Genomic DNA, 27463 nt, shown 5'->3' on the forward strand with positions numbered 1-27463 from the left:
CCCCCCCCCAAACTGAGGGTCTAAAATAATAAAACAAAGTTTATTTTAAAACTTTATTTCTGCAAAGCCAAACAAGAAGTGTTGGAGGGAAAAAGTGTAAAAGTTATTCTTGCATATTTGGGAACAGCAAGCACTTAGAGAAAACAAGGACTTATAGTTAAATCAAAGGCAGTACCCTGCTTACTTGTATTTTAAAACAAAGCTGATAATCTTTCTTAAGCAACATTCTTCCCTAAAAGCTACAATATGATACAGTACGCAATAGCTCACTTGAAAGTGCTAGGATCAGAAGGTAAAGAACGCCATATGCCACCCACTTCAACTGCCTACTATACAATGCTGTTTTTGCGCTTGATAAGTCAAGCATTCGTGTAGCATTACATTCAAGAGAAACGTTTCTCGTACTTTGGGTTTAAGATCCTTGCCCCTCCAGTTCCGGTGTTGTGACATCTGACTCTTCATCATTGTAAATGTTTTCAGCCTGGAGATAATAACCAAATAAAATCAGAGGTAAAACTCCCTAAAAATTTTACAAGACTGTCTAAAAACAGCATTTTATAGTTCTATCCAGATTTTAGGTATCACTGGCCAGTGTGATTTAGTGTTGGAAATTAAATGTGGAAACACTTAAGAGTAAACTTCATAGTTTACTTTTTGTGTTTTACTCTCAGACTTTAATAAATTTAACGAGGAAAAGGCAGGCCAGTGTTCTCAAAAATTATTTGCCAGGGTATAATTTCACACATATATCTAGCTGACCATGCACTACTATTTAAGTTGTCCTAAAAAGGCATTTTCCTAAAACGTTTCAGGCATTTAGATGGAGCAATAGATAGCCCTGAAGCTTATGAAAGGGCTGGTAAACCATGTCTCAGAAATGTCAGGTGCGCATCACAGAACTCAGGATCTCAGTGTAAATACACTGCATGACAGCAGACACTGGACATGGAGCAATGATGCCAAGAGCCCAGGTGATGAAGAGTCATAACCATGAAAACTGGAGCTGGTGCTATGTCTACACGTGCACACTGAATTACAGACTTGATAAAATGCAGAAAGGTCTTAATACTTTCCTTCTATAAATAATTTCATGTAGTATGCACTGATATACTTTGAAATATTTCTATTATATCATTAGTAAAAATCTCTTCAAGATAGTCACTGAAGAAAAATAAACACTTTAGCTCACCATTTGCCATATCTGCATGATGTTATCCTCAGACACCGAGCAAATGACCCAAGGCTCATTTGGGTTCCAACTAAAATCTGATATCTTGGCAGTGTGTCCTCCATGAATAAACTGTTAATAAGAACAAAAAAGTGTTGGTTTCATATCTTATGTTAGAAGCTAGTTTTTACAGCATCAGTCTAGAAATGGGTTGCTGAACTGCAGTCTGGAGGGAGGGTGGTAATCTAGCCCTCCACCACTCTGCCCATTTCCAAACCCTCCAGAAAGGTGACAGTACAACAAATGCTTGGATAACCTTCACCTAGATGCCCCAAATACTGTTAACATACCACTGGCTGAGCCACCAAAAAGTTGCAGGTAGCATACCTTACCCCTAAATATTCATTCAGCCTACATCACCTGAAATGACATTTTCCTTCACGACCACAGTGCTGTTTCCATACCTAATACAATCAACACTCAAATTCTGCCTTATTAGCAGATATATAGTTAGGTTAAAATACTCAAGGTAATACACTTCCAGGATGTCATATACTCCTTCCTGAAACTGGAACACCTGGAGACTGCTGGTTCTTCTGTGGCCCCCTGAAGGATCCCCTTCTCCCCCTTAGTAAAGGAAAGGCATACCTCTCAGCCATCCTTCAATCTCTCCCAAGACACACTGCCCCAAGGCTGGGGGGAAAAAAATTTCCAGGACTCCACAAAGTCCCCATTAGGGCTAAACCGAGGTATTTGCTAAAAAATGTGGAAGGGAGCAATCTTACTTCCTGCACAGGGCCTTATATATCTTAGAATTAAGATTCAGAAGAAACAATTCTTGGGACTTCCTGGCAGTCCAGTGGTTAAGCCTCCTGGCTTCACTGCAGGGGCACAGGTTCGATCCCTGGTTGGGGAACTAATATCCCACATGCTGCACAGCAATGCCAAAAAATAAAATTTTTTTAAAAATTAAAAAAATTCTTATAAGGACAATCAATATGAATGTCCCTTGATTTCAGACTCTCAAGAAACAGAAAGCAAAATCCTAGTGAATTTTCTCAAGGACCACAAAATTGTTAGAGATGTTAAATACAAAGTTATACACTGTCCTCTCTCTGTGATAGATATATATATATAAAGTAAGAATCAGTTACAAGAGACCACATACTGTGTGATTTCCTCTCATATCAAATGTCTAATACAGGCAAATCTAGAGAGACAGAAAGTAGGTTAGTGGTAGCCAGGGGCTCACAAAAGAAGACTGAGAGGTGATGGTGAAAAGTACAGTTTCTTTCGGAGGTGACAAAAATGTTCTAAAATTGACTTGTGATGGTTGTACAACTCTATGAATATACTAAAAATCACTGAAGTGTTTAGATAGTGAACTGTATGATCTGTAAATTTTATCTCAATAGAACAGTTACAGGGACTTCACTGGCAGTCAAGTGGTTAAGACTCTGTGCTCCCAATGCAGGGGGCACAGGTTTCATCCCTGGTCGGGGAATGTCAAATACCCCCCCAAAACGAGAACAAACCAGTATTACCAAAGTTTAAAAAACTATTATTACCAAAGTAAAAATAGTTGGTAACAACACTTTAACTAAAAAAAGACTTAAAATTTATGAAGCCCTGCATCACAAAACAAGACTTTTCAGACTAAATCACAATAACCTCCAAGACCTCCAATTTGAAATCATCCTCAAGAGACAGAATCTGAACGTCCTGACTCCTTTTTCAAATACATGAAACAATGACAAATAGTCCAGTCTGCGTATGACACTTCATCTTGCATAAGAAAAAGTCAATATATACCAGGAGTTCTGGAGGCCCATCTTCTGCATCTTCTGCTGATTGTTCTTCTCCAATTTTGCTATTGAGAAAAAACATAATGCCTTCAGTATTCAAATTCTTCTAGCAACAAAGTTTGCAAAGCCAGCATCAGCCCAGAAATCCCATCCTAAAGCAATGTACTTCTGTACTGTTATCAGTTAGAGTTTTTGTATTAATTATTTGGTGGGAGGGCAGGGTGTTTACTTTCTGGAAATGGTAATAACAGCTGTTCATAAGTGAAGCTGCAGAATAGAAATTATTGTTAATAAAACATTAATTTAGAATTCATTCAATATCTTAACTGAGGTGTTTCCTGAATTAGGATTAGAAGGTGAAAAGTATATAAAATATTTACAGAAGAACTGATGCCTAATCCCTACACTTCACTCTTAAACCCTTTTTCATCCCAGGAGTGAAACACAACTACACACCAGTACTGCAGATCTGCTAAAGGTAGGACAACAAAACAACTTTAAATATGGAATGTATAAGCCAAGGGCAGGTTAAGTTTTAATTTTTTCTTATCTTAATTTCAATGAAAAAAACAAACAGAACCCCCCAGAACTTCAATTTGTAGAATATGCTAGCAGTTCCGACAGTGAAATCACTCAAGTTACACACCATTATCATCCTTGATACCTATTCCACAGGTGGACTTTGCTAGTTTGTTTTCAAGTAAAAAAGAATATTCTCAGATGTCTGTTTTAAAGATTCTCCACATTTTCAAGCATCTATCACGACTAGGGTTTCTTCCGTAAGAACATAGAACATTAGCAGACATTAGCAGTTTAGCAGTTTTACTGTTCCATACACTGAAAAGTGGGTATACTGTCTTTGTAATTAAGGCCGCCTTGTCTAAAAACTTAGTCCACTTCAAAGCAATACAGGTAGGAAAGCAGTTATTTTGGGAAATGTTATGATTTAGATTCCAGATAAGAACACCTCTACGGAGAGATACATAATACAGCAACATTATTAATGGCTCTAAAAGCTCAAAAAAAGCAGAGTCTGAAATTCTTAGAATAGCAACCCTGCAGTCAAGAACTTTAAAAACTGGGAGAAACTGTTTCCATAATGAAGCCCCAGAAGAACAAGAAGCTCTGATGGCATTGGCTGTGCTTATCCTGTTCTCATCCTCAGCAGTTACACAACCCACAGAAGAGCTCATACCTGTGGGGAAAAAACAACTGAAAAAGATTAGTCCTACAGATGGACATTGAACACAAACAGCTGATGTCTTTACCCCTTTCTATAGCTAGAGTTTTTTCAATACCGTTGTTTGGATGTTAAAATACACATGCACCCCTAACCCTGACTTCAGTCCTAATTACAAAGAAAATCAAAACTCACATTTGTATCAGTTTTTTTTCACATTCCATTTGCTGATTCACTTCTATTTTATGGAACACTCTTTAGGAAGGTACTGAAGATTAATTTTAGACTTATTAAACTGGGGTTAGCAAATTGCTCTTCTAGTCTATGAATTATTACATAATCTGCTATATTAGCATATTTATGCAACTTCTGTCACCAGATCCTGAGTTACCTTAAATCCCACACATTCAGGCGGCGATCAGTACCACTTGAAGCCAGAATGGTTTCGTTATGTGGAGACCAGTGGACCTAGCAATACATATTTGAAAATATAAAGAATCATCCATTACTGGGTTTGTGGCTATTGTTCTAATCCTAGATATTTTCCCATTTCATCTTCTGTACCCTTTGTTTGGCCTACAAGCCTTCTCTCTCTTTGTGCTGTCCCTTCAGGTGCTCTTAAATGCCACATCTCTTCAGCCTACCCCTGGGAAGGTCATACTCCTCAAGGGTAACTCTGCTAGGGCTCCCAATAAACTTAGCCCCCAAACCATCCCAGAAGCTTTTAACATTTCCAATGAAGTGTACCTTAGCCTATGCACAGCTCTATTTTAAACTATATACAAGATATTTCATTAAAAAAATAATTTACTTATTTTTGGCTGTACTGCTCAGCTTCTGAGATCTCAGTTCCATGACCAGGGATTGAACCCAGGCCACAGCAATGCCAGTGCTGAGTCCTAACCACTAGACTACCAGGAAACTACCTTCACTTTTTAAACTGATCCTATTTTGCAAATTGTTCCTTTACTTCTGAACTAACAATATATAGAAAACTCCAAGTTATTTCTCACTAGTTTACTTACACAGTAGGCAAGGAGCTTAAAAAAAAAACAAAACAAAACGGAATTCCCTGGTGGTCCAATGGTTAGCACTCTAGGCTTTCACTGCCAGGGTTCAATCCCTGGTTGGTGAACTAAGATCCCACAAGCCACATGGCATAGCCAAAAACAAAACAAAAAAACCCGATGTCCCAAGTCCACTATGTAAAAGAAAAAAATTTATAAACTTCCCTCTAGTGAAAAGTTACTAAAATCTGACAGAGACACCAGAAAACTGTCACGTACCTGGAAAATTTCATCTTTATGAGATTCAAAGGTATGGAGTTTCAATTTTAAATTACGCAGATCCCATAAAGCTACAGTCTGAAGAAAAATAAAATGAAAAGGAATTTGTTTCTGCACTTTACGTAAGAATTTTAAAATATTGTAGTAACAAAGACAACTAGGTTTGTAAACACCAAAAATGCAAAAACTTAGAAACCTTATCCGCAGAGCCAGTTGCAAGAATGAACTCGCTGTAGGGATTGAAGGACAGGCAATTGACCTCGGCAGTGTGCGCATCAACCAGGTGGCTCGGCTTGGAGGTGGTATTGGACCTGGTGTCCCATCTAAAACACAAAGGTACAAGGCACACAGCACAAGAGCAGGCCACTCAACCCTGCCCCGCCTCTCTCCCCGACACTTGTGCCCACATCAGCGCCACGCCATGCCACTGTTCTCTCGCTAACTTGCCTCTTCAGGGACACTAACCATGCAGAGTTGGCAACTTGGACTTCCAACCACTAGGTGATATGCTCTAAACCTGCGCAGAACAAACTAGGGCTATCTCTGCTTTCTTGTTCAGTATGTTCCTGTCTGGATTACCAACTATTTCAAGCATGCACAAAATACTAGAGACTACTGTTTGGTATGTATAACCTAGCCTAGTCAAATTCAGTATTTTGCTTTGTTTGCCTCAGATGCTAGTTTATGAGATAAAAAGCATTCCAGGTGCTTGAATGCAGCCCTGTAGCCATGCCTTGACGCACAATCACTCTCCTCCCTCAACTTCAATGCAAGTCACCCTGATCCCCGATTTTGATACATACCACTGCCCCAAGCATGTTTCTTCATGTGCACGTACCTGTTTTTTTCTTTTTCTAAATAAAAAGTTGTGTTCAATCATACAGCACAGTAACTTTTACGTAAAAAGGCCATACCTATTTATAGCTTATCATGTCAATTATACCTCACTAAAGCTGTTTCTTTTTCTTTTTTTGAAGCCCCAGACACAATTTAAAAGCCACCACAATCACTGATGGTCATTCAGGACACCCATATAACAAAACCCCACTCAATTTTCCACCTTACATCATAAGTTTCTGATCATCAGCAACAGATCCAAACAAGGACTCATGCAGCAGGTGCCAGGCCACATCCTCTACAACAGCCGAGTGGCCAGTAAAAATTGCTTTAGCATCCACAATTTTGCCTTCCTTTGGTCCTGCATTAATATCCCACAGACAGACGGTCTGAAGAAGGAACAAAACAAGAGTTAGTTTTGAGAGACTGAATTTAAATGCTAACACCTTATTTAAAACTCTTTTATTAAAAACAAAGCTACTTACTATATGAAAGTTATTTTAAAAAAAGTGAAGTTTCATAAACAGAAAAGTGTATGGGTGTAGCTTCCACAATCTGAGATGCAGAGGGGAAGGAAAATACAGTGTAATGGGGATGGGAGGATAGCATGGTGGCAGGCAAGAAACATCCTGGTTAGAGTTTCTACCTACATACATTCAATCAAGTATCTAAAATTCACCTAGATTACACAACACAGAGAGCCTGGGGTTCAATATCCACCAAACTGAAATGCATATCTTAAAACTTCATGCTGGGCTGGGAAACTGGAAATTAAAACTAAAACATGCCTCTTAAATAAAAGTGAAAGCTTTTGGACAACTGTCACTTCACAGCAGAAACCACTACATACATCAGCAAGTGCAACAGGTGAACAACCTAGAAACCCCTACAAGGCTACTGAAGAGACCACAGGGCCTGCCCAGACCTCAAAGGTTACAGATCCGCAGGCTTTGAGAGTCTGAGTCTTTTTTTAACATCTCGCCATAAAAATAGCTGAGAAAAGTCTGAAGTTTCTATGAAAAAATATTGCAAACTATAGGGCAGTGATTGTCACCTCAATGGAGTATGAGGTAATTCCATTAAGGTATATTCAAATTAATTTCACTGACACTAGTATCAGCTTCCTCTCTTCATCAATCATTTTATTATCTGAAAGGGTTTCTGTTACACAATACATGTGGCCCTTAGTCTCTGTTGATACTTACACACTTGGACGCAATTTACATGCACGGAAAAGGTGGAATATTGCCATTACCTGCTCCTCACCTCAGAAAGATCCTGGGAAAATTACCAAGATGCCTCGCATATGTGGAGCCCTTAGGAAACGTCAGCTATTAATTATGACTAGCAACTCCCAGCCTGTTGTCCTCAGAAAGTACTAGTAATTAAGTTCTTGAGTATAGCCCGTCCTCCCTGTGTGGGAGACTATCCTATGTCCACTCTGAGGGAAACAGAAGAAGGCTTTCTTTCAGAGAATCTGTTCTGATGATGGGTTAGAGGGGCACGGGAGTGTTACATCCACTTTCCATGGATGGCAAGAGTGATATCCTCACTGGCCTAATTTGGGTCAACAACCTGGCCTCTCCTCTTTTCCAGGCCATTTTCTCGCCACCACAGTGATTCTGTGAGCTACCCTACCCAATGCCCTTCCAATTAATTCCTTTTCTGTTTAAATCAGTCAGCACCCTCTTTGCAGCCACCAAGGAAAATACAGGGTTGGCCAAAAAGTTCATTCAGGTTTTTTCATTATATGGTGTGGAAAAACCTGAACAAACTTTTTGCCCAACCCAGTATTTATGGAAGTTCTTCAGAAAAGTAAAAATAGAACTACCACATGATACAATCCCATTTTGACATTTATACAAAGAAAACACAAACACTAATTTGAAAAGATATATGCACCATGTTCATGGTGGCATTCTTTACAGTAGCCATGACATGGAAACAACCTAAGTGTCCATCAGTGCATGAATGGATGAAGATGTGCTATATGTGTGCAATGGAACACTACTCAGCCATAAAAAGAGGAAATCTTGTCATCTATGACAGCATGAACTTTGAGGGCATCATGCGAAGTGAAATAAGTTAGGGAAAGACAAATACCATATGATCTCGCTTATATATGGAAACTTAAAAACAACAGGAACAAAAAAACAAGCTCATAGATACAAAGAACAGACTGGTGGTTGCCAGGAATAGAGGGCGGAAGAAACAGGTAAAGAGGGTATACATTTACTGTTAAAAAATAAACTAGATGTTTTTTAAAGATCACTCAGAACATCCACCTGAAGATTATCTTTAAAAATAAAAACTAAGTCATGAAAATTTTAAATTTACAAAAAAAAAGAAAAAGGAAAAAAAAACCCCAGGCACCCAAAGTTGGTTTTTGTTGCCTATAACTAAACAATTTTGACTGGGCCAATTACCTACTTCAGTGTTTCAAAAAGCTTAATAGAAATTGCCATTAACAGACATATACATGAGAATATACTAACAAGAAGGCAAGGGAACCTATTTTCACGTGGCTGACATAAAATGCAAACTGTGGCCAAGTTACATGAGCTTTCAAAAGCTCCAGAAGTCTACTTTTGGCTTGTGCTTGGAATCATACCAAATACTATGCTTGCAGTATGGGAACCATGAAAGAAAATATGGGGCAAGAATGCTACAAACATTGGTCTGTAATAAATTAACATGATCACTTTGCATCTGTGTGGTACTTTTTCATTATTAAATCACTTTAAAGGATGCCAAGGCAACTCCATAGGGAAAGATTAGCTGGAAAACCTGGATATCCACACACAGAAAATGAAGCTGGACCCCTACCTCACACCATATCAACATGGACCAAAGATCTAAATATAAGAGCTAAAACTGTGGAATTCTTAGAAAAAACATAGGTGTAAATCTTTGTGATGCTGAATTATGTAATGGCTTCTTAGATATGATATCAAAAGCCAAAATGGTGAAAAATACATAAACTGAACTTTTGTTTCAGAGGAAATCATCAAAAAAGTGAAAAGACAACCTAAAGAATGGAGAAAAAATTTTTAAATCACATATCTGATAAAGGATTCATATCTAGAATATATTTTAAAACAAACTCTTAAAATTCAACCATAAAAAAATTTAAAAATGGACAAAGGATTTCAATACAAGTTTTTCCAAAATGATACAGAAATGGCCACAAGCACATGAAAAGATGCTCAACATCATTAGTACATGTAAGTCAAAATCACAATGAAATACCACTTTAAACCCACTGCTGCTAAGTCACTTCAGTCGTGTCTGACTCTGTGTGACCCCATAGACGGCAGTCCACCAGGCTCCCCCGTCCCTGGGATTCTCCAGTCAAGAACAGAATGGTTATAATAATGACAGACCATAACAACTGTTGGTGAGGACATGGAGAAACTGGAACACTGGTACATTGGTGGTAGGGATGTGAAGTAGTACAGCTGCTTTGGAAAACAGTTTAGTAGTTCTTTTAATAGCTAAACTTAAAGTTACCATATGACCCAGTAATTACACTCCTAAGTGACTACCCAAGAGAAATGAAAACATTTATCTACACAAAAACCTGTACAAAAATGTTCACAGTAGCAATACTCAAAGTAGCCCGAACTGGAAACAACCCAATGTCTACCAATTGATAAATGAATTGTGGTATATCTATATAATGGAGTAATGTTCAGCCATAAAGAAATCAAGTATTGACATATGCTCACACGGATGAACCCTGAAAACATCATGCTAAGTAAAAGCAGTCAGACAGAAAAAGTTGCATACTAAATAATTCCATTGATATGAAATATCAAGAAAAAACAAATCTACAGAGATAGAAAGTAAACTAGTGGTTGCCGGGAGAAGGAAGGAGTGAGTAGACTGCTTAATGAATATGGAGTTAGTTTTTGTGACATCTAATGAAAATGGTTTTTAATTAGTGCTGATGGTTTCACAACTTTGTGAATAAAGTAAAACTCAGAGAATTGTATACTTAAAAAAACTGGAAAAAAAAAAACTAAACTAAAATGTATTAATCAGGCCTTACAAATGCTTTAAAGAGTCTCCATTAAAGAGGTGGTCTCCTCTTTCAAGAGGTCCACTTTTAAATGGAACACCTTTTGCCCACTTTCCCTCCATTCTATGGCTGCTTCAAAAGAGATTTGTGGAATTCTAAGACTCCAAAAGGGCAGTGTGATAACCAATGTTCTAAAACCTGTGGAAATGTTATCAGAACAATCAGTATTATCTTAGAAAACCTTTCATCTATTAGTCTCCTTCAGTCTTTAACTCTTAGTACATGAGATTAGGAAGAACAGGTTTCTCACATGGTCATCAGATGCACTTAGGAGATGTCCACTCAAATTGGAATTCCAAGAAAGGCCATAGCCTTCCTTTTGGTGGCCTCTTAGCCTAAGGTCAGGATTACACTCTCCACTTGGGTCTAAAGAAAAAAGAAAGAAAAAGAAATAACATTGATTACTAAGTGATTATCTGTTTATGAGAACTGCTAAGAGCAAATTCTCACTTCTGAGTAAGTCTTAACATTTATTATAATGCCTACAAAAGCACTGCACACAAACAAGGATTTGGTCTGACCCACAGCCACCCTGAAAAGCTGTTCTCTGTGCTACATTTCAAATACTCTATGTAAACCAATAAAATGACTGGTTCCTTTGCAAAACCTAGTACTACATTCTAACACAAAACACTGAAAACTGTACCAGCCCACAAATTTACATGGTGACAATCCAAGTCAATTTTTAAAACAATTTTTTGAAGAAAGCAGCAGGTCTGGATGTTCAGTCCTTGCATGTCTCCAGAGTAGCCTACAACCATGACTGACCTCGTAACCCCTGGGAATGTGACCCTCACAAAATTCTTCATGTCACTGTCTGATGTAGCTGTTTACGCCCAGAGCAGTGCGGCATGCTGTGGCAGCTTGTTGAGACTTGAAGGATTGTTGAGCAAGATTCATGAAGCATCTGACTTCACTGCTGGGGTCCGGAGTTTCCCTTACCATGGCTGGTCACAGAGCAGGATATATCTATGTGACCAGACTGCCATAAAAACCCCAGACACTGAGACTCAAATGGGCTTCCCTCGACAGAGACATTTCTACCCCGTGGTGTGTGGCCCCAGTGGAAAAGGACTCACAAGACTAAGCCTGACCTCTCTGGACTCTGTTTGATGTGTATCTTTCTCCTCTTGTTTTTGCTCTGTATCCTTTGTAATAACAAACCTTAGCCAGTTTTTTCCTCCTTTTTTGTTCTATGTCCTTTGCTGTAATACATCTTAGCCAGGAATATAACCTGGTGTGAGGTCCTGCATTAAATCACTGAATTTGAGCATGGTTTTTGGATCCCTGAAACCATTTCTAAACCTCTAAAAGTTGGAGTATACTAGTCTGTATGACATCAAAGCAATTATTTCGAATCAAGAAGGATCAAGCAGTGGTCTGACTTTATTAATGCATACCTGGTTTAGCAGGGTGCTTCGTATAGTCAAAAACCAGCACATCAGAAGATGGTGTTTTTGTAGCAATGATGTGAGGATTCTGCGGCATGTAACGAGCACGGTTTACTTCTCCTTCATGGTTAATTTTAATTTCACATTCAATTTTTCCTGTTACAGAACCAAAGCCACCAAATTCTAATGTGAGAAGAAAGAAATAAACACATATACTTACGATTAAAATTCATAAGTCACTTAATCAACCTGAGATTTTAATCTGACGGAATATAACACAAATTGCTAAGAGCAAGAGTGAGACCAAGCAAGCACAGAAAAATATAGATTCATTTCCCCTTAGAATTAATTTATTCAAGTCCATCTGAATTGGAAAATACTGATACCTATTCTTGCAAGTTAATTCAGTTCCATTTTGGACTTAAAACAATTAAAAATCGGCTTCTTTCAGTTGTGAAAATGATGTAAAATAACCATGCAATTAACACACCTCAGCCTTTTAGTTCAAACACAACTCATTTGGAAGTGCTGAAATTAGAATCGTATTTTAGGTTTCTTTAAGATAGGTTCATCCTCAGGAGCATGAACACTCCTTGAGTCTAAAGTCAAAAACACCCTCATATCAGAAACCCATGCTGACTAACCTCCACCCAACACCAAGACACAGACACGCACAAGTCAGTTCAACCAGAATCCTTGAACACATCTGCTCAATCCAGTTGAGCACATTGGTTCAACTGCTGGTGGAGTGCCAAAGCTAAAATGAGTGGGCTAACCTTTCTATCTGGTGTGGGAATATGACTGTATGTTAAATACTTAATAAAAAGACCTCGGAAAAGTGACAAAGCCACACAAAAAAGTATGATAACTTCGGAGAGGCAGTAAGATGATAGCAGAAAGAATATAAGTAGAGAACATCTAAGCAAATAGCAAACAAGAATATTTTCTTTCCTATGCTCATAGATAAAAACGAATTAGTTGCTGACACATTAAAAGCTTGGAGGCTTGACATTATAACTGTTATTTCTTCCTGACCTGTCACTTCTTCTTTGCACATTGCTTTTTCGCTCACTCTGTATCTCAGGTCAAGTAACACTAACTCAAATGTTTAACGGAGCCAGGGAGGTAACAAGTAAAATAGACTAGCTGGGGCCTGGTGAAATCACACTGAAATCCATAAGCCTTTTCTCAGTTTCAGCCACATTTTTCTATGTGGGAATGCATAATCAACACTGACTCCCAAGGCTTAATTAGCCATTCTTGGGAATTCTCTGGCAGTCCAGTGGTTAGCAGTTGGTGCTTTCACTGGGGGAGCCCAGGTTGGATCCATGGTTGGGGAACTAAGGTCCTACAAGTCACTCAGGCAAATTAAAAAAAAAAAAAAAGAAATTAGCCCTTCTTCCTCTCTATGACAAACACCATTGCTTATTATTTCTGGGGCTGAAAATCATATCCCATTTCACACAACTCCTCTCACACAACCATATGCAATCACCCATTTCCCTCTGTGCACTTTCCCTTCCCATCGTGTCAATGAAAGAAAATGCCTCGGTCTTTCTAAGAACACCCCTCCTGATCCACCACTTGCTACCTCTTGAGACCCTGCTCCAAAGCTGTCGCTTTTTCTGTATTTTCAACCTCCCACCACCGTGGGACACTCTCTCTCTCACTCTTCTGCTACAAAGATTCTTAGGCTTCCCAATTCCTTTAGTGAAAACAAACGCAACAGGTTTCCTTTAATAAAAACTGGGCTTTCAGGTAAGATTTACTGTGTACACAGAGCTTTCTTAAAACTCAAAAGGAAAAGTCTGAAAAAACCACTATCTTAATAATAATAGTATCCATTAAAAATACTGTAACTAAAAAAAACAAAACCATAACTAAAATTTTAAAAAGCTTGATGTCAACTAAGTATTGCAGTCACTTGTTAGAATATAATTCACTGGACAAGTGACTAATAACTAAATATCTCCATATTATTATGCAGAGACTAATTCTTAAGCTGAAAGCCCAATTAACTACATACTTTAGGCTTTCCTTGTGGCTCAGTTGGTAAAGAATCCTCCTGCAATGAGGGAGACGAGGGTTTGATCCCTGGGTTGGGAAGATCCCCTGGAGAAGGGAAAGGCTACCCACTCCAGTATTCTGGTCTGGAAAATTCCATGGACTATATAGTCCATGTGGTTGCAAAGAGTCAGACACGACTGAGCGACTTTCACTCACTTAGGACTAAAAGCCATTAAAAATTTTCTGATTACAACAATATTTACAGAAATAATGCATAAGGCTGTAGGGTAATGGACTATGAATTGTGAAAATGGTAAACTGAGTAAATCATTTTGGAAAACTTTTATATTATTTTAGGTTGAGAATGAATACACCACACAACTCAGCAATTCCATTCCACTAAATAAATTCTCCCACAAGTACGAGAAGACTTGGCAAGGATATTCACTGAAGCACTGCTCCAAGAACAAAATACCCACAGAGATATAACGCAACTGCCCCTTGACAGAATAAATGGGGGTTTAAGTATAATGGAATACTACACAGCAGTAAAAAGAATGAGCTAGACATATTTACATGGTACACACACACACAGAACTGAATGAAAAAAGCAAACTGTACAGCATTGTGTGTGAATAATCAAAATAGTTGAAAATGGCACACTAATTTCAGGACAGTGATGAATTCTGGAAAGGAAAGCAGAAAGGAATGGAGCAGGGTTGGCAAGATTTTAGCTATAAAGCAGTATTTTATTTTTTAAAAAGTACTGGACAATGTTAAGATCTATTCAACCACGTGGGGTTGTGGGGAAGCACTAATCCAGCAGGTCTGCTTGCTTAGTCCTCGCCACTCTGATGGAAACTGGGACCATGACTGACCCCTGATCAACTCCTGGGAACATGGACCTCAGAATGTTCTCTATGTCACTGATGGGTTGATTTTGTGGTGTATACCTGAAGCAATGGACCATGCTGTACCAGTTTGTCAGGGTGGCTTTGTACAAATATCAAGATTGATGATACATACCTGAGTTCATTACTGGGGTCTCAAGATTCAGTTGCCACGGCTGCCAGTATAATTTGCCTACACAACCAACCCCCAAGACAGACAGAGACTCTGACCCTCAAATGGGTTCCCCTGAGCAGAGATAGCCCACATGTCTCCCTGTTATTTGTTGCCAGAAACCAAGTACATCCTGTGTGGCCCTGGATGAGATTTGTGCTGGACTCCCTAGACTCCCTGATGTATATCTTTTCCCTGCTGCTTTTGTTCATTTCTCATTGTAACAAACTTTAGCCTTGAGTATAATTTGCTGAGTCTTTTGAGTCCTCCTAGCAAAATCATCAACTTGGGTGGTTGTGGGAATACCAAACAGGGGAATTATGTTTGGTTTGGGGGAAGGGAGTCAACAACTTTCATAAAAAAGCTATTAACCATTTGGTGTAAATGCCTGACTTTTTTTTCTATGCACACACCAACACATATTCTTACTATTACCAAAACTGTTATAATCATACATATCAGTTACTCAATTTATCTTGGACATCTTTCCGTACCAGTGCATAGAGATTTATCTCATCGTGTGAAGGTAAAATTTCAGAGTGGAGGTTCAACTACCCAAAAGATATTGGTATAAAGTTAATATATAATTAGAGGCTTACTCCTCAGACACCAATGCTGGAATATATGGATTACTTACCACCCTTTTCACTGTCACAGTGGGAAGCATCAAACTGTGCATCATCATTCGGAATATGGACTCGAGCAACCACGAGATGATTCTGCTCATCAGATGTGTGAGTCCCCAGCACTAGCCAATGAAGGGCATAATCCTTTCCTTCCGGTCTGTTTAGGAAAGAAAATAAGTCATACTAATCTTATAAGGGGCTTCCCTGGTGGCTCACATGGTAAAGAATCTGCCTGCAAAGCAGGAGACCCAGATTTGATCCCAGGGTCAAGAAGACCCCCTGGAAAGGGAATGGCTACCCTCTCCAGTATTCTTGCCTGGAGAATTCCATGGACAGAGGAGCCTGGCTACAGTCCAAGGGGTCACAGAGTCACAAAGAGTCAGACATGACTGAGCGACTAAAACTTCGACCCCCCCCACCACAATCCTATAAGAAATCAGTTGCTAACAAATTGTCTATCACCAACTCCTGTATTCATAAATCATGACTTCTCACCTTAAAAAAAAAAAACCTTCAATTTTAATACACTAGGTATTTCTGGTTTCCCAGTAACAGGTAAAAAGGCAGAATGGACAAAATAAAGTGCTGAGTCAAGAAAAACTGGGTTTAAGCCCTGGCTCAAACTAAAATTAGTTATATGTGATTCCTTAAATGACAACTTCCCCGTGGGTCTCAATTTCTTCACCTAAAAAACAGGTTATGGGTAAAAATGACATGATGTGAAAACCCCTTATTTATATTTATGGTGCTTAATGTTTATAAAACAGGCACTCCCATTTTTACAGGGGAAGGCAGGGGAAGGGTCTTCTCTGTTACCCTATTCTATGGTAACTCCTTGTGGCTAAAGAAACCACTGATGCCTCTTGGCACTTAATCCAAGTGATGACTTTGCATCTGTATCTATTAACAATGCATTCCCATTTGTATTATTCACAACAACTTTCACCTGTGTCCCATGGTTCCACATCAGTAAGGCAGGCTGAGAAGGACGGCTCTGAGCCCCAACATAAAAAAAAAACAAAAAATACTAGACGATCTGTTTCTAAATTCCAGCTGTACAAAGGATTCATTGGTTTAAAATAAAGGTTTGTGAATTACTTCCAGGCATATAATTTAGTAATAACTAAAAAATACAAGAATAAATTTTACCAAGATTGGGCTTAGGGTATGAAAGAGCAGTAAATACACAAAAACTCCAAGAACAGAATAAGGCAGCCATGGCTAAGCAATAGGAGTTCATTTGAAAAAGGACATTGGGACTTCCCTAGTGGTCAAATGGCTAAGACTGCACACTCTCAATGCAAGAGGGCCAAATTCCACCCCTGGTCAGGGAATCAGATCCCACATGCCACAACTAAAGATCCCACAGACTGCAATGAAGATCAAAGATCCTGCAAGATCTGGCACAGTCAAATAAATAATAAATAAATAAAATATTTTAAAAAATAAGAAAAGTGAATCTTCTATTTAAAAAATTAAGACATGGGTCTGAGTTGATGTGTGTTCAGTGGCCAAGAATATGATGTGGTTATCAAAAAATGTAATTACTTTCATCTTACATGAATTTATATAGGGTAGGAAGAGGCAATATACATGGGCATTCATCTATTAATTTGTAACTGGAAAAACCACACTTAGAAAATTAGGCTCTAGGCAATGCACTTTAGAAGGATTTAGGCAAAAATGAAAGTTTTACATGGAATAGTGGCTTGAAGTGAAAGGGAACTTAAACATATCTCATGAGAACCATTTGAAAAGAAATAGGAATACTTGAGAGAAAGGAGGCACCACAAAGCAATATTAGGGCTGACATAAAAGGAAGAAAAGTGACTTGTTTTTTTATGGCGTTAAGTAGAAAATTCTAAGACCTACAGGTAAAGTTACGGTCAAACACGTCAGTTCATCATATGACCTTTTTAAGGAGTAGAATTACAACATGGACTAGAGGGTCTGAAAAGCTCCTTTTGACACCAAAATTCAGTTATTCCAGTTTCCTCTGACTCCATCATCGTATAAGGATTTTTCTTTTTATTACAAATTCTTTCATCTCCATCATCGAAAAACAAGCCTACTTTTCTGAGCCCATCAATATCTCACTGCTTTCTTCGAATACTGGATGTACCTAAGGCTGCAGAAGCACTCATTATAAAAGACCTTGTCCATTTTCAGTGCCAGAATTCTTTGACCACTTAAGACTCCACTGCTGAGAAATTCACCTGACAATCACAGATTATCATCACAAGGTTATTCTTGGTAGTAATGCCTGAAATAGCCAAAGACTGAAAACAAATATCCATCAATAAGGAACTGGTGACATAAGTTACAGTGGTATATCCATAAAGGAATTCTACCGAGCCCTTAAAACAAAAGAGCATATATCTAAGCATGCGTATAGGAAAAAAGTCTCCAATATAAACTCCTACTTTAAAAAATCAAGTGAACAGAGACTTCCCTGGTGGTTCAGTGGTTAGAAAACTCCAAGCTTCCACTGCAGGGGTCACAGGTTCGATCTCTGGTTGGGGAACTAAGATCCAAAGTCAAGTCAACAACTTCCTAACAGAAAAAGAGGACGGAGGGACATAGCATGTACTTCTTCATGCTGGCAGGATGGATAAGAAATCACAAATGACTGTTTCTGCTCTGGGTAAGGCAACCAGGAGAACAGAGGATGTGGAAGGGGAACTTAGTCTTCACTCTATGCAGCTTTGTATCATCTGAATTTGAATGCATACATAGATTTTTAGGTAGAGCCTAAGTCTCAATATGTTTAAGAAATTATTCAATAAGACATATGAAGTAATGATCTACTGGTTTTGAAAAATAGTTTCTTAGAGATACCTAAAAAAAATTTAAAGAGCCAAATCAATTATTTGGATGATCACCTAACTGAATTTAAGGGCAACAGCTCAGAAAGTGCAAGTAATCATTTGGAAGCATGTTGCATGTATACAGAAGACCAGCCAGATGAGGTTGAGTAGGGCCTACCTCTCAAAGAACCAGGCTGTAAGAGTATCCAACATTTCTACTGTCCTACATAGTGACAAAACACAATCACAGTGCCTTCATAGTCCAAACAGAAACCTGCAAAGCACCACTCAGCCGTCTTCCACACACAAGAATGCAGGCTGGCTGGCATTTTCTTGCACTCCCAGAGCCACTGCCCATCCCACAACCAGATCCCACTTCTTTGTATGCAAAGAACCCCATGGAATATATAAAGTATTTTCTGTTAAGTTCCTAAGTGTTAATATAAAAGTAGTATCTGGGCTGAGAACACACAGATCTATTCTCTTTAAAATCTTTTACACAAAAAACATAATAGGTAATGTGAAATCTTTAAAAAGATTTCAGTAAGCAGCTTTCATTGAAATACAAATGGAAACAGAGCTATTCCACCCTAACAACTTATTTCTGAATAGGAAAAGGTGGGAGAATTACCATCAGTCACCTCTTACTGTGTACTCATTCTGTGCCAGCATTTTAACATGTGTGATCTTATTTATTTCCTTAGATGTAGGCTGTGAGAACTCTCAGCATCTCCATTTACAGACCAGACTATTTCAGGATAGAGACTGATCAATTTGTCCTAATTCACAAAGCTAAGAAGCAAGGGGCAGGATTCAAATTCAGATCTCTAACCTTAAAGCCTGGGCTCTTTTCTACTGTCAAAGATCAAAAAGATTCAAGAAAATGTAAATTAAGTTGTTTAAGTTTTAAATCTGCTTAATAGGAAGACACAGTCAAATGCCCATGCTGCACTACATCAGAACCTCAATACCCTTAAGCATTTGATGGTCAAAGCTGTAAATGTCAATGCTTAGAAGTCTCCATTATTTAGTTCTTGGCTCCTCTTCCCACATTTGTATATTTACATTGAGATTTTTGAAAAGTCCATTGAAGTCCCTAACCATCTAGAAGTCAATGTTCACATATGGAAAATCTAGCCATTATATGAGTTTTATACGAAAGTAATTTACTCTTATTTTTAAAAGTTGTTGCAAAACTTCTTTAGAGTTTAATAAATCCTCATTAAATAACATACACACAACAATCAAATTTAATACGTTTTTAAAGTACATGGCCAGGTTCTTACTAGTAAAAGTGCAAGTGTATGAGAACCATAACCTAGTGCAGAGATTGCCTCAACTCTGGGGCCACCTGGTTTGCATTCCAAAGCCCGCTCCACCACTTAACAGCTGTGTGATCTGGGGCATGTTACTTAACATCTCAGCCCATTTCCACATCGATTAAAAAGAAGAGAATAATAAAAAATAATTATTGTACTGTTCTATTAAACCAAATAGGACATAAAACTCTTTAGATGTGCTCAGCAAATGTCAGCAATTATTACCAGAGAAATTTTACAAAGAGGTGAAGACCAACAACAACCTCAAAATGTATCCCATACTACACCACCTTTTCGTTGGTGAACTGCTGCGAAATTATTTTCTCCTTTGCCAATTAAAACGTATTCGTCTTGTGGGCTGGTTACAAGGAGGTATTCATTTTGCAAAAATTCATCAAGTCATACACTTATGATTCGTGCACTTTTCCCACGGAGTTTTAAAGAAATCCATTAGTCTGGGGTCCAAAGAAAACTCAGCGTCTATATTTAAGTTCAAGAAATGTCAAATATATCTGGTGCATCCTACAAATATCCTTAATCTCAGAACAGATTCTCTGTCCCCTTTTAATTCCACATTTCTACGTCAGAAACCACCCTATAAATCAGTTTTGAAAATAAAAATCACCTGCCACATCACCCAAAGGCTTACTCGATTACTTGCTTATGTTCTATGTATAAAACGCGAAAAACTAGGAGATTCGGGTTAACAGCAAAATTTATGCAAAATAAGAGTTGACAAAAACCCTTACTTAGTCACTTCAGGAAGCCACTGAACGGTAAGACTCGGCCACTGAAGAGCATGGGTCATAACCAGGTCATACAGAAACGGTGTATTCTTCTTCCAGATTTTATATTCTTCATTGATGACACGCTCCTCCACAGTATCTTCAAACACTGAAATTTGGACAAAGCCCACACGATTAAGTGTCTAAAAGGGATCGAAATCTATACTGGAGGTCACCTCGAGACGGCCACACCTAATCTCCTCTTTCTCTTAACCACCAAATTGGACACGAACAACTCACTGGTCTTCCAGAACACGAGAATATTAACACCAGGAAGCTTATTTTTTTGCAGTTTGAAATCAATACCGCCTGCGTATACAATATTGGGCAATTAATTACATAGACATCGCAATTGTTTTGCCGGTTACAGCTGTTCGCACCTGTTCCAAGATGACGACCCGTATGTAAAGGGGCTCCCCGACCCACCCGGCGAGACGAATCCACGTGTAGCAGAAACGCATCGGCCCGCTCCCCCCATCCCCCACCAGAAGAGGCCTCAGCTCCCACGAAACCCGAGCCGGCAGCCATAAGTCGGCGGGTTCCAGAATCCCCCGGACAAGGGCCGCGACCCCGAGGCGGTCGACGCGCGCGCGTGGAAGGTGGTGCCGTGCCCGCTTTCCGGCGACGGAGGCCGCCTCCGCCCGGGTGCAGAGCAAGCGCCGCCGCCAGAGCGGGGTGACGGCGGGGGGTAGCGGGAAGGGGGCCCAACTGCGGCCCCGCGCCTGGCTCCGGAAGTGCTCGGAACCCTTCGCGCCGCGGCCCGGTCCCGCGTAGGCCCCTCGAGGCGCGCGCCCTGCCTCGCGCCCGGCCCCGCCCCCTGCTCCTCACGCCAATTCGCGCCTTTCGCCGGCGCGTGCCGCGGCCTCGCACGCTCACCGCCCCCCGCCGCGCGCCGCCCCGCGGGGCCTCTTACTCTCTTTACTCGCCATCTTGCGTCGGGTCGTTCGCCCCTCGCCGCCGCCTCGGACTCCCCCTGCTAGCCAAGAGCAGCCCAACCACAAGCGCTCCTGCCTTTCCCAGGCGCGTCACACACTTCTAGCTCTCGAAGCCTGAGCTCCGTTTTACAGCCTGGGAGCTCCCCAGACGCTGCGTCCTTCTCTGATGCCTCCTCCCCGCTTGCGGGTACCGAGGTCTGAGGCGCTCTTCTCTCTCTCTCCAAACTTGGAACGAGACTTTTCAACCCGCGCCTCCCAGCCCGCCCAGGCAGCTGAGCGCAGGCGCATCCGCCCTGGGAAAAGTGAGAGGCGGTGGCTTGGGCGGGCCTCGGAGCCAACGGCTTCGTCTTTTTGACCAATGACTGGCGGCAGACAGGTTTAACGCGGCGTTCGGAGGCGGGCTTTTGGGGGTGGGCGGGGCGTTCCGCGGCAGGAAGTTGGCGAGGCGCAGGCGCGAGGGCTCGCCTGGCGCTCCCAGGGCAGGCCGCGGGGGCGGATGGGGGCGCGAGGGGGTGGGGCGAAAGGAGGCGCGGCGTGCAAGCTGCGTGGGGGCTGCGAGCCCCGGGGCGGCGAGCCCTGGGGCCGCGGGACGTGGCTGCTTGCTGCGGCTTTGGCGGTGGGGGTGGGGGGCTGGGGGGCTGGGAGGCTGCTGCCGCTTAGCCAAGCAAAATCTCAGCGCTAGAGAGGAAAATGGTTTCTAGTCTCGAGAGACTACTGTGCCCTCAAAGTCTCCCTGACAGCCACGGACATGCATAAGTCTGTGCACTCTGAAAGTTCTCCCTCCAGCCGACTGGCCTTTTCTGGGGCCTGGTCGAGCCGAAGTGGGATTGTCGGAGGCAAAGGGGGGCCTTTAGCAGAGGCCGCGGGCGTTTTCCGACTCTTCAAGCCGCTGGGCCTGCCTTGTAGGCTAAACCTGCGGCCTGTTCAAGCACAGGCCGCCAGCGCCCGGAGGCTGATTTGAGTTACGTCTTTGTTAACAAATGCGAGTCTTTAAAATGGTATTTGAGTCCTGTCGTACTGCAGAGGATTTTGTTCCTGCACTGCCATTCTTATATCCGTCCTAGCCCTGGGCCTTGCTGAGTCATATTTGTCACCTGCGGGGGTCCCAGGGTGACCCCACCCTAGGCTGGCGAAGCTGGAAAGAGCTGGGTAGAGCTGACCTGGGACCGGCTTGCCTGAGCCTTGCTCTGCCCTGGAACTTGGTAGCCCCTGAGGGATACTCAGGGGTGAGGAGAAAGCAGGCTGCAAGGCCGGAAGGGAATGAAAATGAGGGCCAGGAGCAAAAGGGACGGGCTGGGAGTAGGTGGCCGAGGAGCCTAGCGCAAAGGCAACCTCAGTCTACATCCAGACTCTGAGATGAGGCCCTCCCTGCAAAAGCACCCCTGCCCCAGAACATTTGCTGCTGTGCTATTTTCCAAGTCCCTTCTTGCAAGCGACGATGGTGATTCTCAAAAGAAATCGGGTAGTTGCTGCTCTGATGCCCACTTTTCTGATCGGGAAACAAACCCAGGCATTCCTCTAGTCCATGGCAGAATCACTCGTATTACCTTATATAGAAATTTACTGTCTGGTGTCTCTGGTTTCCGATATGATACAATTCATTATTATAACGCTCTCCCTTTCATGTCAGGCCCAGGAATGTTAGTGACTGAAGCTGGGGAAGGGAGGAGCGGCTGGAGAGGGAAGAGGGTTGGAAGGGTGTTTAAACACAGCCCTCTTGTTCTAAAACACTGGTTGGTAAATGTGTGTGTGTGTGTGTTTTTTTTTTTTATTCTAAAAGGGGCCAGATAGTAAATATTTCAGTCTTTGGGGGCAAGTACTCGTCAGTGTTACAGCGAGAAAGCAGCCCTAGACAAGATGGGTGAACCTGGCTGTATTCCAATAAAACTTAATAGGCACTGAAATGTGAACTTCATATAACTTTCACGAGTCACAAAATGTTCTTTTGATTATTTTCAACCGCTTGAAAATGGAAAAAAAATTTTGAGCTCCTGAGCCCTACAAAAACTGGTGGCAGGTTAGATTTAGGTGGAGGACTGTAGTTTGCCCACCTTGTTCTAGAATAATTGAAGGCTTGGCAGCTGTTTTCCAGTCTCCCATTAATATATTTTACTTATTTTCTGATGGGTAAGCATGATTTCTAAAACCTATTAAATGTTTAAAGGATTGAAAGAAATCTTTCCAGACGATATGATTTTAAAATCCTTATGCTGTCCACCTCACTAAGTGTCTGAGTAGGAAATACAGAACAGATATTTTGGGAGTTTGTGAAAATATTCGGGCGCTATCATACACTTAATCCAAAAGTATCTGGTACAGCATACTGTGTTCTGGATTTTGTTGTTGTTAAATTGAATCTGCCAGTTTTATTTCTCCAGAATTTTTTGGTCTTTTTTCTGGCTAGGTACTTTTTTGCCTCAAAAATGTGATACCAGTTTTTCTCCTTTGAATTGCAAACTGTTATGTTTTTTTGCCTTTCACCCCACCTACTTAGCTCTGGTCCTAATCTTTTCTCTTACTTTCTCTGTGGTTGTTTTTTTGTCTCTCTTGCACTTAGCTAAGTCTACTAATCAAATAGGGAAGATCCCCTGGAGGAGAAAATGGCAAATGGCAACCCATTCCCGTATTCTTGCCTGGAGAATCCCATAGACAGAGGAGCCTAGCGGGCTGCAGTCCATAGGGTCGCAAAGATTTGGACAGGACTGAAGCTAGTGTGCTCACAAGGTGTGGATTGTCTTAACCAAGAGATGCCCTGTTTAGGTACCTTTTTCTAACACTGCTTACCTCAAAGTTGCTATAGTGTTAACCACCAATTTCTCCATGCCAACTGTGTTTTACAGATCAGTACACTTGTATATAAACCAAAACAAGTTATACCACACAGTGCTAGCCTTTAATATGTGCAGTGCACTCTGGTATTTTATTTCATTTTTTAAAATACTCAAATGACTCCCTACATTGCTTTCGTGATTGCGATGAGTCACAAGTTGTGGTTTGAGACTGGTCACTAGTATATTTTTTGAAACCTGTAGCCGGTTCCTGACTACCCTTTATGAATTTTTAAAAATTTTATTGAAGTATAGTTGATTTACAATGTTGTGTTAATTTCTGTTGTGCAGCAAGGTGATTCAGTTATACATATATATATATACACACATATATATATATATTCTTTTTCATATTCTTTTCTATTATAGTTCATCATGGGATTTTGAATATAGTTCCCTGTCCTATACCCTAGGACCTTGTTGTTTATCCATCCTATATATAATAGTTTGCATCTGCTAATCCCAAACTCCCAATCCTTCCTTCCCCTCCTTCTTCCCACATGGCAATCGCAAGTCTGTTCTTTATCTGAGCGCCCCTTATAAAACAGCAACACACTCTCATCTGCCTTACAGGTAATCACTTTCTGGCCCCTTCCTTTTTTTTCACCTGACAAATGTTTGTTCATAAGCTTTTTCTCCTACACTAGAATGCAAATCAATGGCAGGATCTTTGTTTTGGTGTACCCCCAGCAACTGAACCAGAGCTTACCAGACGAGGAAGCTCAGGTAAACAATGCCAAGGTCACATAGTGAATGTTGGAGCTGGAATTTGTATTTACTTGGTCTTCTATTAAGACAGAAAAAATGATTGTATGTGATAAAATGAACTGTTAACCAAAAGGAATGAGAGAGGGAAATAATATCCTGACGTAGCTGTGGATGAATCTGTTCATTAGCAATTCTTTCTCACTAGTTTTTGGCAAAAAATCATAGCCATTCAAAAAGATGTTACAGTTCTTACTGTGTGCCAAGCAGTGTTATGGGAACTGGAGGTACCTGGAATGAACAACACACAACTCTCCTGCTCTTTTATACATCCCTTTGTTGTTTGTTTTTCTTGTTAAGAAAGGAAAACTCATTACAGAAAAATCTGAAAATTACACAAGTAAAAGAAGTACATCAGATCAGATCAGATCAGTCGCTCAGTCGTGTCCTACTCTTTGCGACCCCATGAATCGAAGCACGCCAGGCCTCCCTGTCCATCACATAAAGAATACCAATTTTTGTTTCTGGTCAAATTGTTTTTATCCAAATCATTAGGAGTGGAAGAAAATACACGAAAACATTAATAGTCATTGTCTCTTGGTTGCTGATATTATGGATGATGGTTGTTTTGTTCTTTATATGTTGCTCTATATATAAAAGTTTTCTTCAATGGACAGACGTTAGTCTTATAAACAGAATAAATCCCACACATTTTATAAAAAATATCAAAAGAAATGGTAGATGAGTGATGGAGAAAAATGGACAGAATTGCTTTAGTGTGAAACAATTCTAAGTAATCTCTCTTAAAATATTTAATGCAATTGTGTGAGAGGGAGTTGGAGGAAAATTATTATAAAATTGAAAGCACACTCTACTTGTTTGAACTTGTACTTTGTTTTCATTTACTATTGTGATATTAGAGTGAAGTAATTCTTTTATACTTATAAATTAGTTAATATTTAACCCTTGTGGAGTATCCCTCTAGATTTCTGAAAGGCCAGTTTACCCTGCTGTGCTAGCCTTTAAGGTTAAGCCAGTCGAGCTCTGCATTGGTGACAGTGAGTCAAGGAAATGACCAAGACCAGAATCCCTGGGGCTTAGACTTGGAATCACTGGGGCGAAGTAAATAAATACTTCTCAAATGAAAAATATTGAATAGGAAATTCCTCCTGACCTTTACCCAATCCGTAGCAGAGACGAGAAGTCTTCTCACATAGAACCTCCTTTTAGAAAACTTTCTCTGAGCATGCTACCCCTCAGTTCAGTTCAGTCGCTCAGTCGTGTCCAACTCTTTGCGACCCCATGAATCGCAGCACACCAGGCCTCTCTGTCCATCACCAACTCCCGGAGTTCACCCAGACTCACGTCCATTGAGTCAGTGATGCCATCCAGCCATCTCGTCCTCTGTCGTCCCCTTCTCCTCTTGCCCCCAATCCCTCCCAGCATCAGAGTCTTTTCCAATGAGTCAACTCTTCACATGAGGTGGGCAAAGTACTGTAGTTTCAGCTTTAGCATCATTCCTTCCAAAGAAATCCCAGGACTGGTCTCCTTCAGAATGGACTGGTTGGATCTCCTTGCAGTCCAAGGGACTCTCAAGAGTCTTCTCCAACACCACAGTTCAAAAGCATCAGTTCTTCGGCGCTCAGCCTTCTTCACAGTCCAACTCTCACATCCATACATGACCACAGGAAAAACCATAGCCTTGACTAGATGGACCTTTGTTGGCAAAGTAATGTCTCTGCTTTTCAATATGCTATCTAGGTTGGTCATAACTTTCCTTCCAAGGAGTAAGCGTCTTTTAATTTCATGGCTGCACTCACCATCTGCAGTGATTTTGGAGCCCCCAAAAATAAAGTCTGACACTGTTTCCACTGTTTCCCCATCTATTTCCCATGAAGTGATGGGACCGGATGCCATGATCTTCGTTTTCTGAATGTTGAGCTTTAAGCCAACTTTTTCACTCTCCACTTTCACTTTCATCAAGAGGCTTTTGAGTTCCTCTTCACTTTCTGCCATAAGGGTGGTGTCATCTGCATATCTGAGGTTATTGATATTTCTCCTGGCAATCTTGATTCCAGCTTGTGTTTCTTCCAGTCCAGCGTTTCTCATGATGTACTCTGCATATAAGTTAAATAAGCAGGGTGACAATATACAGCCTTGATGTACTCCTTTTCCTATTTGGAACCAGTCTGTTGTTCCATGTCCATTTCTAACTGTTGCTTCCTGACCTGCATACAGATCTCTCAAGAGGCAGGTCAGGTGGTCTGGTATTCCCACCTCCTTCAGAATTTTCCACAGTTTATTGTGATCCACACAGTTCAAAGGCTTTGGCATAGTCAATAAAGCAGAAATAGATGTTTTTCTGGAACTCTCTTGCTTTTTCTATGATCCAGCAGATGTTGGCAATTTGATCTCTGGTTCCTCTGCCTTTTCTAAAACCAGCTTGAACATCAGGAAGTTCACGGTTCACATATTGCTGAAGCCTGGCTTGGAGAATTTTGAGCATTACTTTACAGTAACGCTGAAGAAGCTGAAGTTGAATGGTTCTATGAAGACGTACAAGACCTTTTAGAACTAACACCCAAAAAAAGATGTCCTTTTCATTATAGGGGACTGGAATGCAAAAGTAGGAAGTCAAGAA

The 27463-nt window shown here is 40.6% G+C and overlaps 1 protein-coding gene across 4 annotated transcripts; it reads right to left on the reverse strand.

Annotated features, from left to right (window-relative positions):
* Positions 1–39: 39 nt before the first annotated feature.
* Positions 40–21595, reverse strand: RBBP7 (RB binding protein 7, chromatin remodeling factor). 4 transcript variants are annotated; one of them, XM_027534887.1, is made up of 12 exons: positions 21268–21595; positions 20319–20463; positions 15455–15600; positions 11758–11904; positions 10608–10723; positions 6505–6665; positions 5636–5762; positions 5440–5517; positions 4545–4621; positions 2981–3038; positions 1190–1300; positions 40–481 (listed from the first exon to the last, which is right to left on the reverse strand). In XM_027534887.1, the coding sequence occupies exons 1-12, from the start codon at positions 21281–21283 to the stop codon at positions 413–415; spliced, it is 1251 nt and encodes a 416-aa protein (XP_027390688.1). In that variant the 5' UTR covers positions 21284–21595; the 3' UTR covers positions 40–412. The 4 variants fall into 4 exon arrangements, with proteins under 4 accessions (XP_027390688.1, XP_027390687.1, XP_027390686.1 ...); XM_027534886.1 differs by having other exon boundaries at positions 11758–11931; XM_027534885.1 differs by lacking the exon at positions 21268–21595 and adding an exon at positions 20735–21135.
* Positions 21596–27463: the final 5868 nt, after the last annotated feature.

This window comes from Bos indicus x Bos taurus, chromosome X (genome assembly GCF_003369695.1).
Source record: "Bos indicus x Bos taurus breed Angus x Brahman F1 hybrid chromosome X, Bos_hybrid_MaternalHap_v2.0, whole genome shotgun sequence".
NCBI classification, from domain to species: domain Eukaryota; kingdom Metazoa; phylum Chordata; class Mammalia; order Artiodactyla; family Bovidae; genus Bos; species Bos indicus x Bos taurus.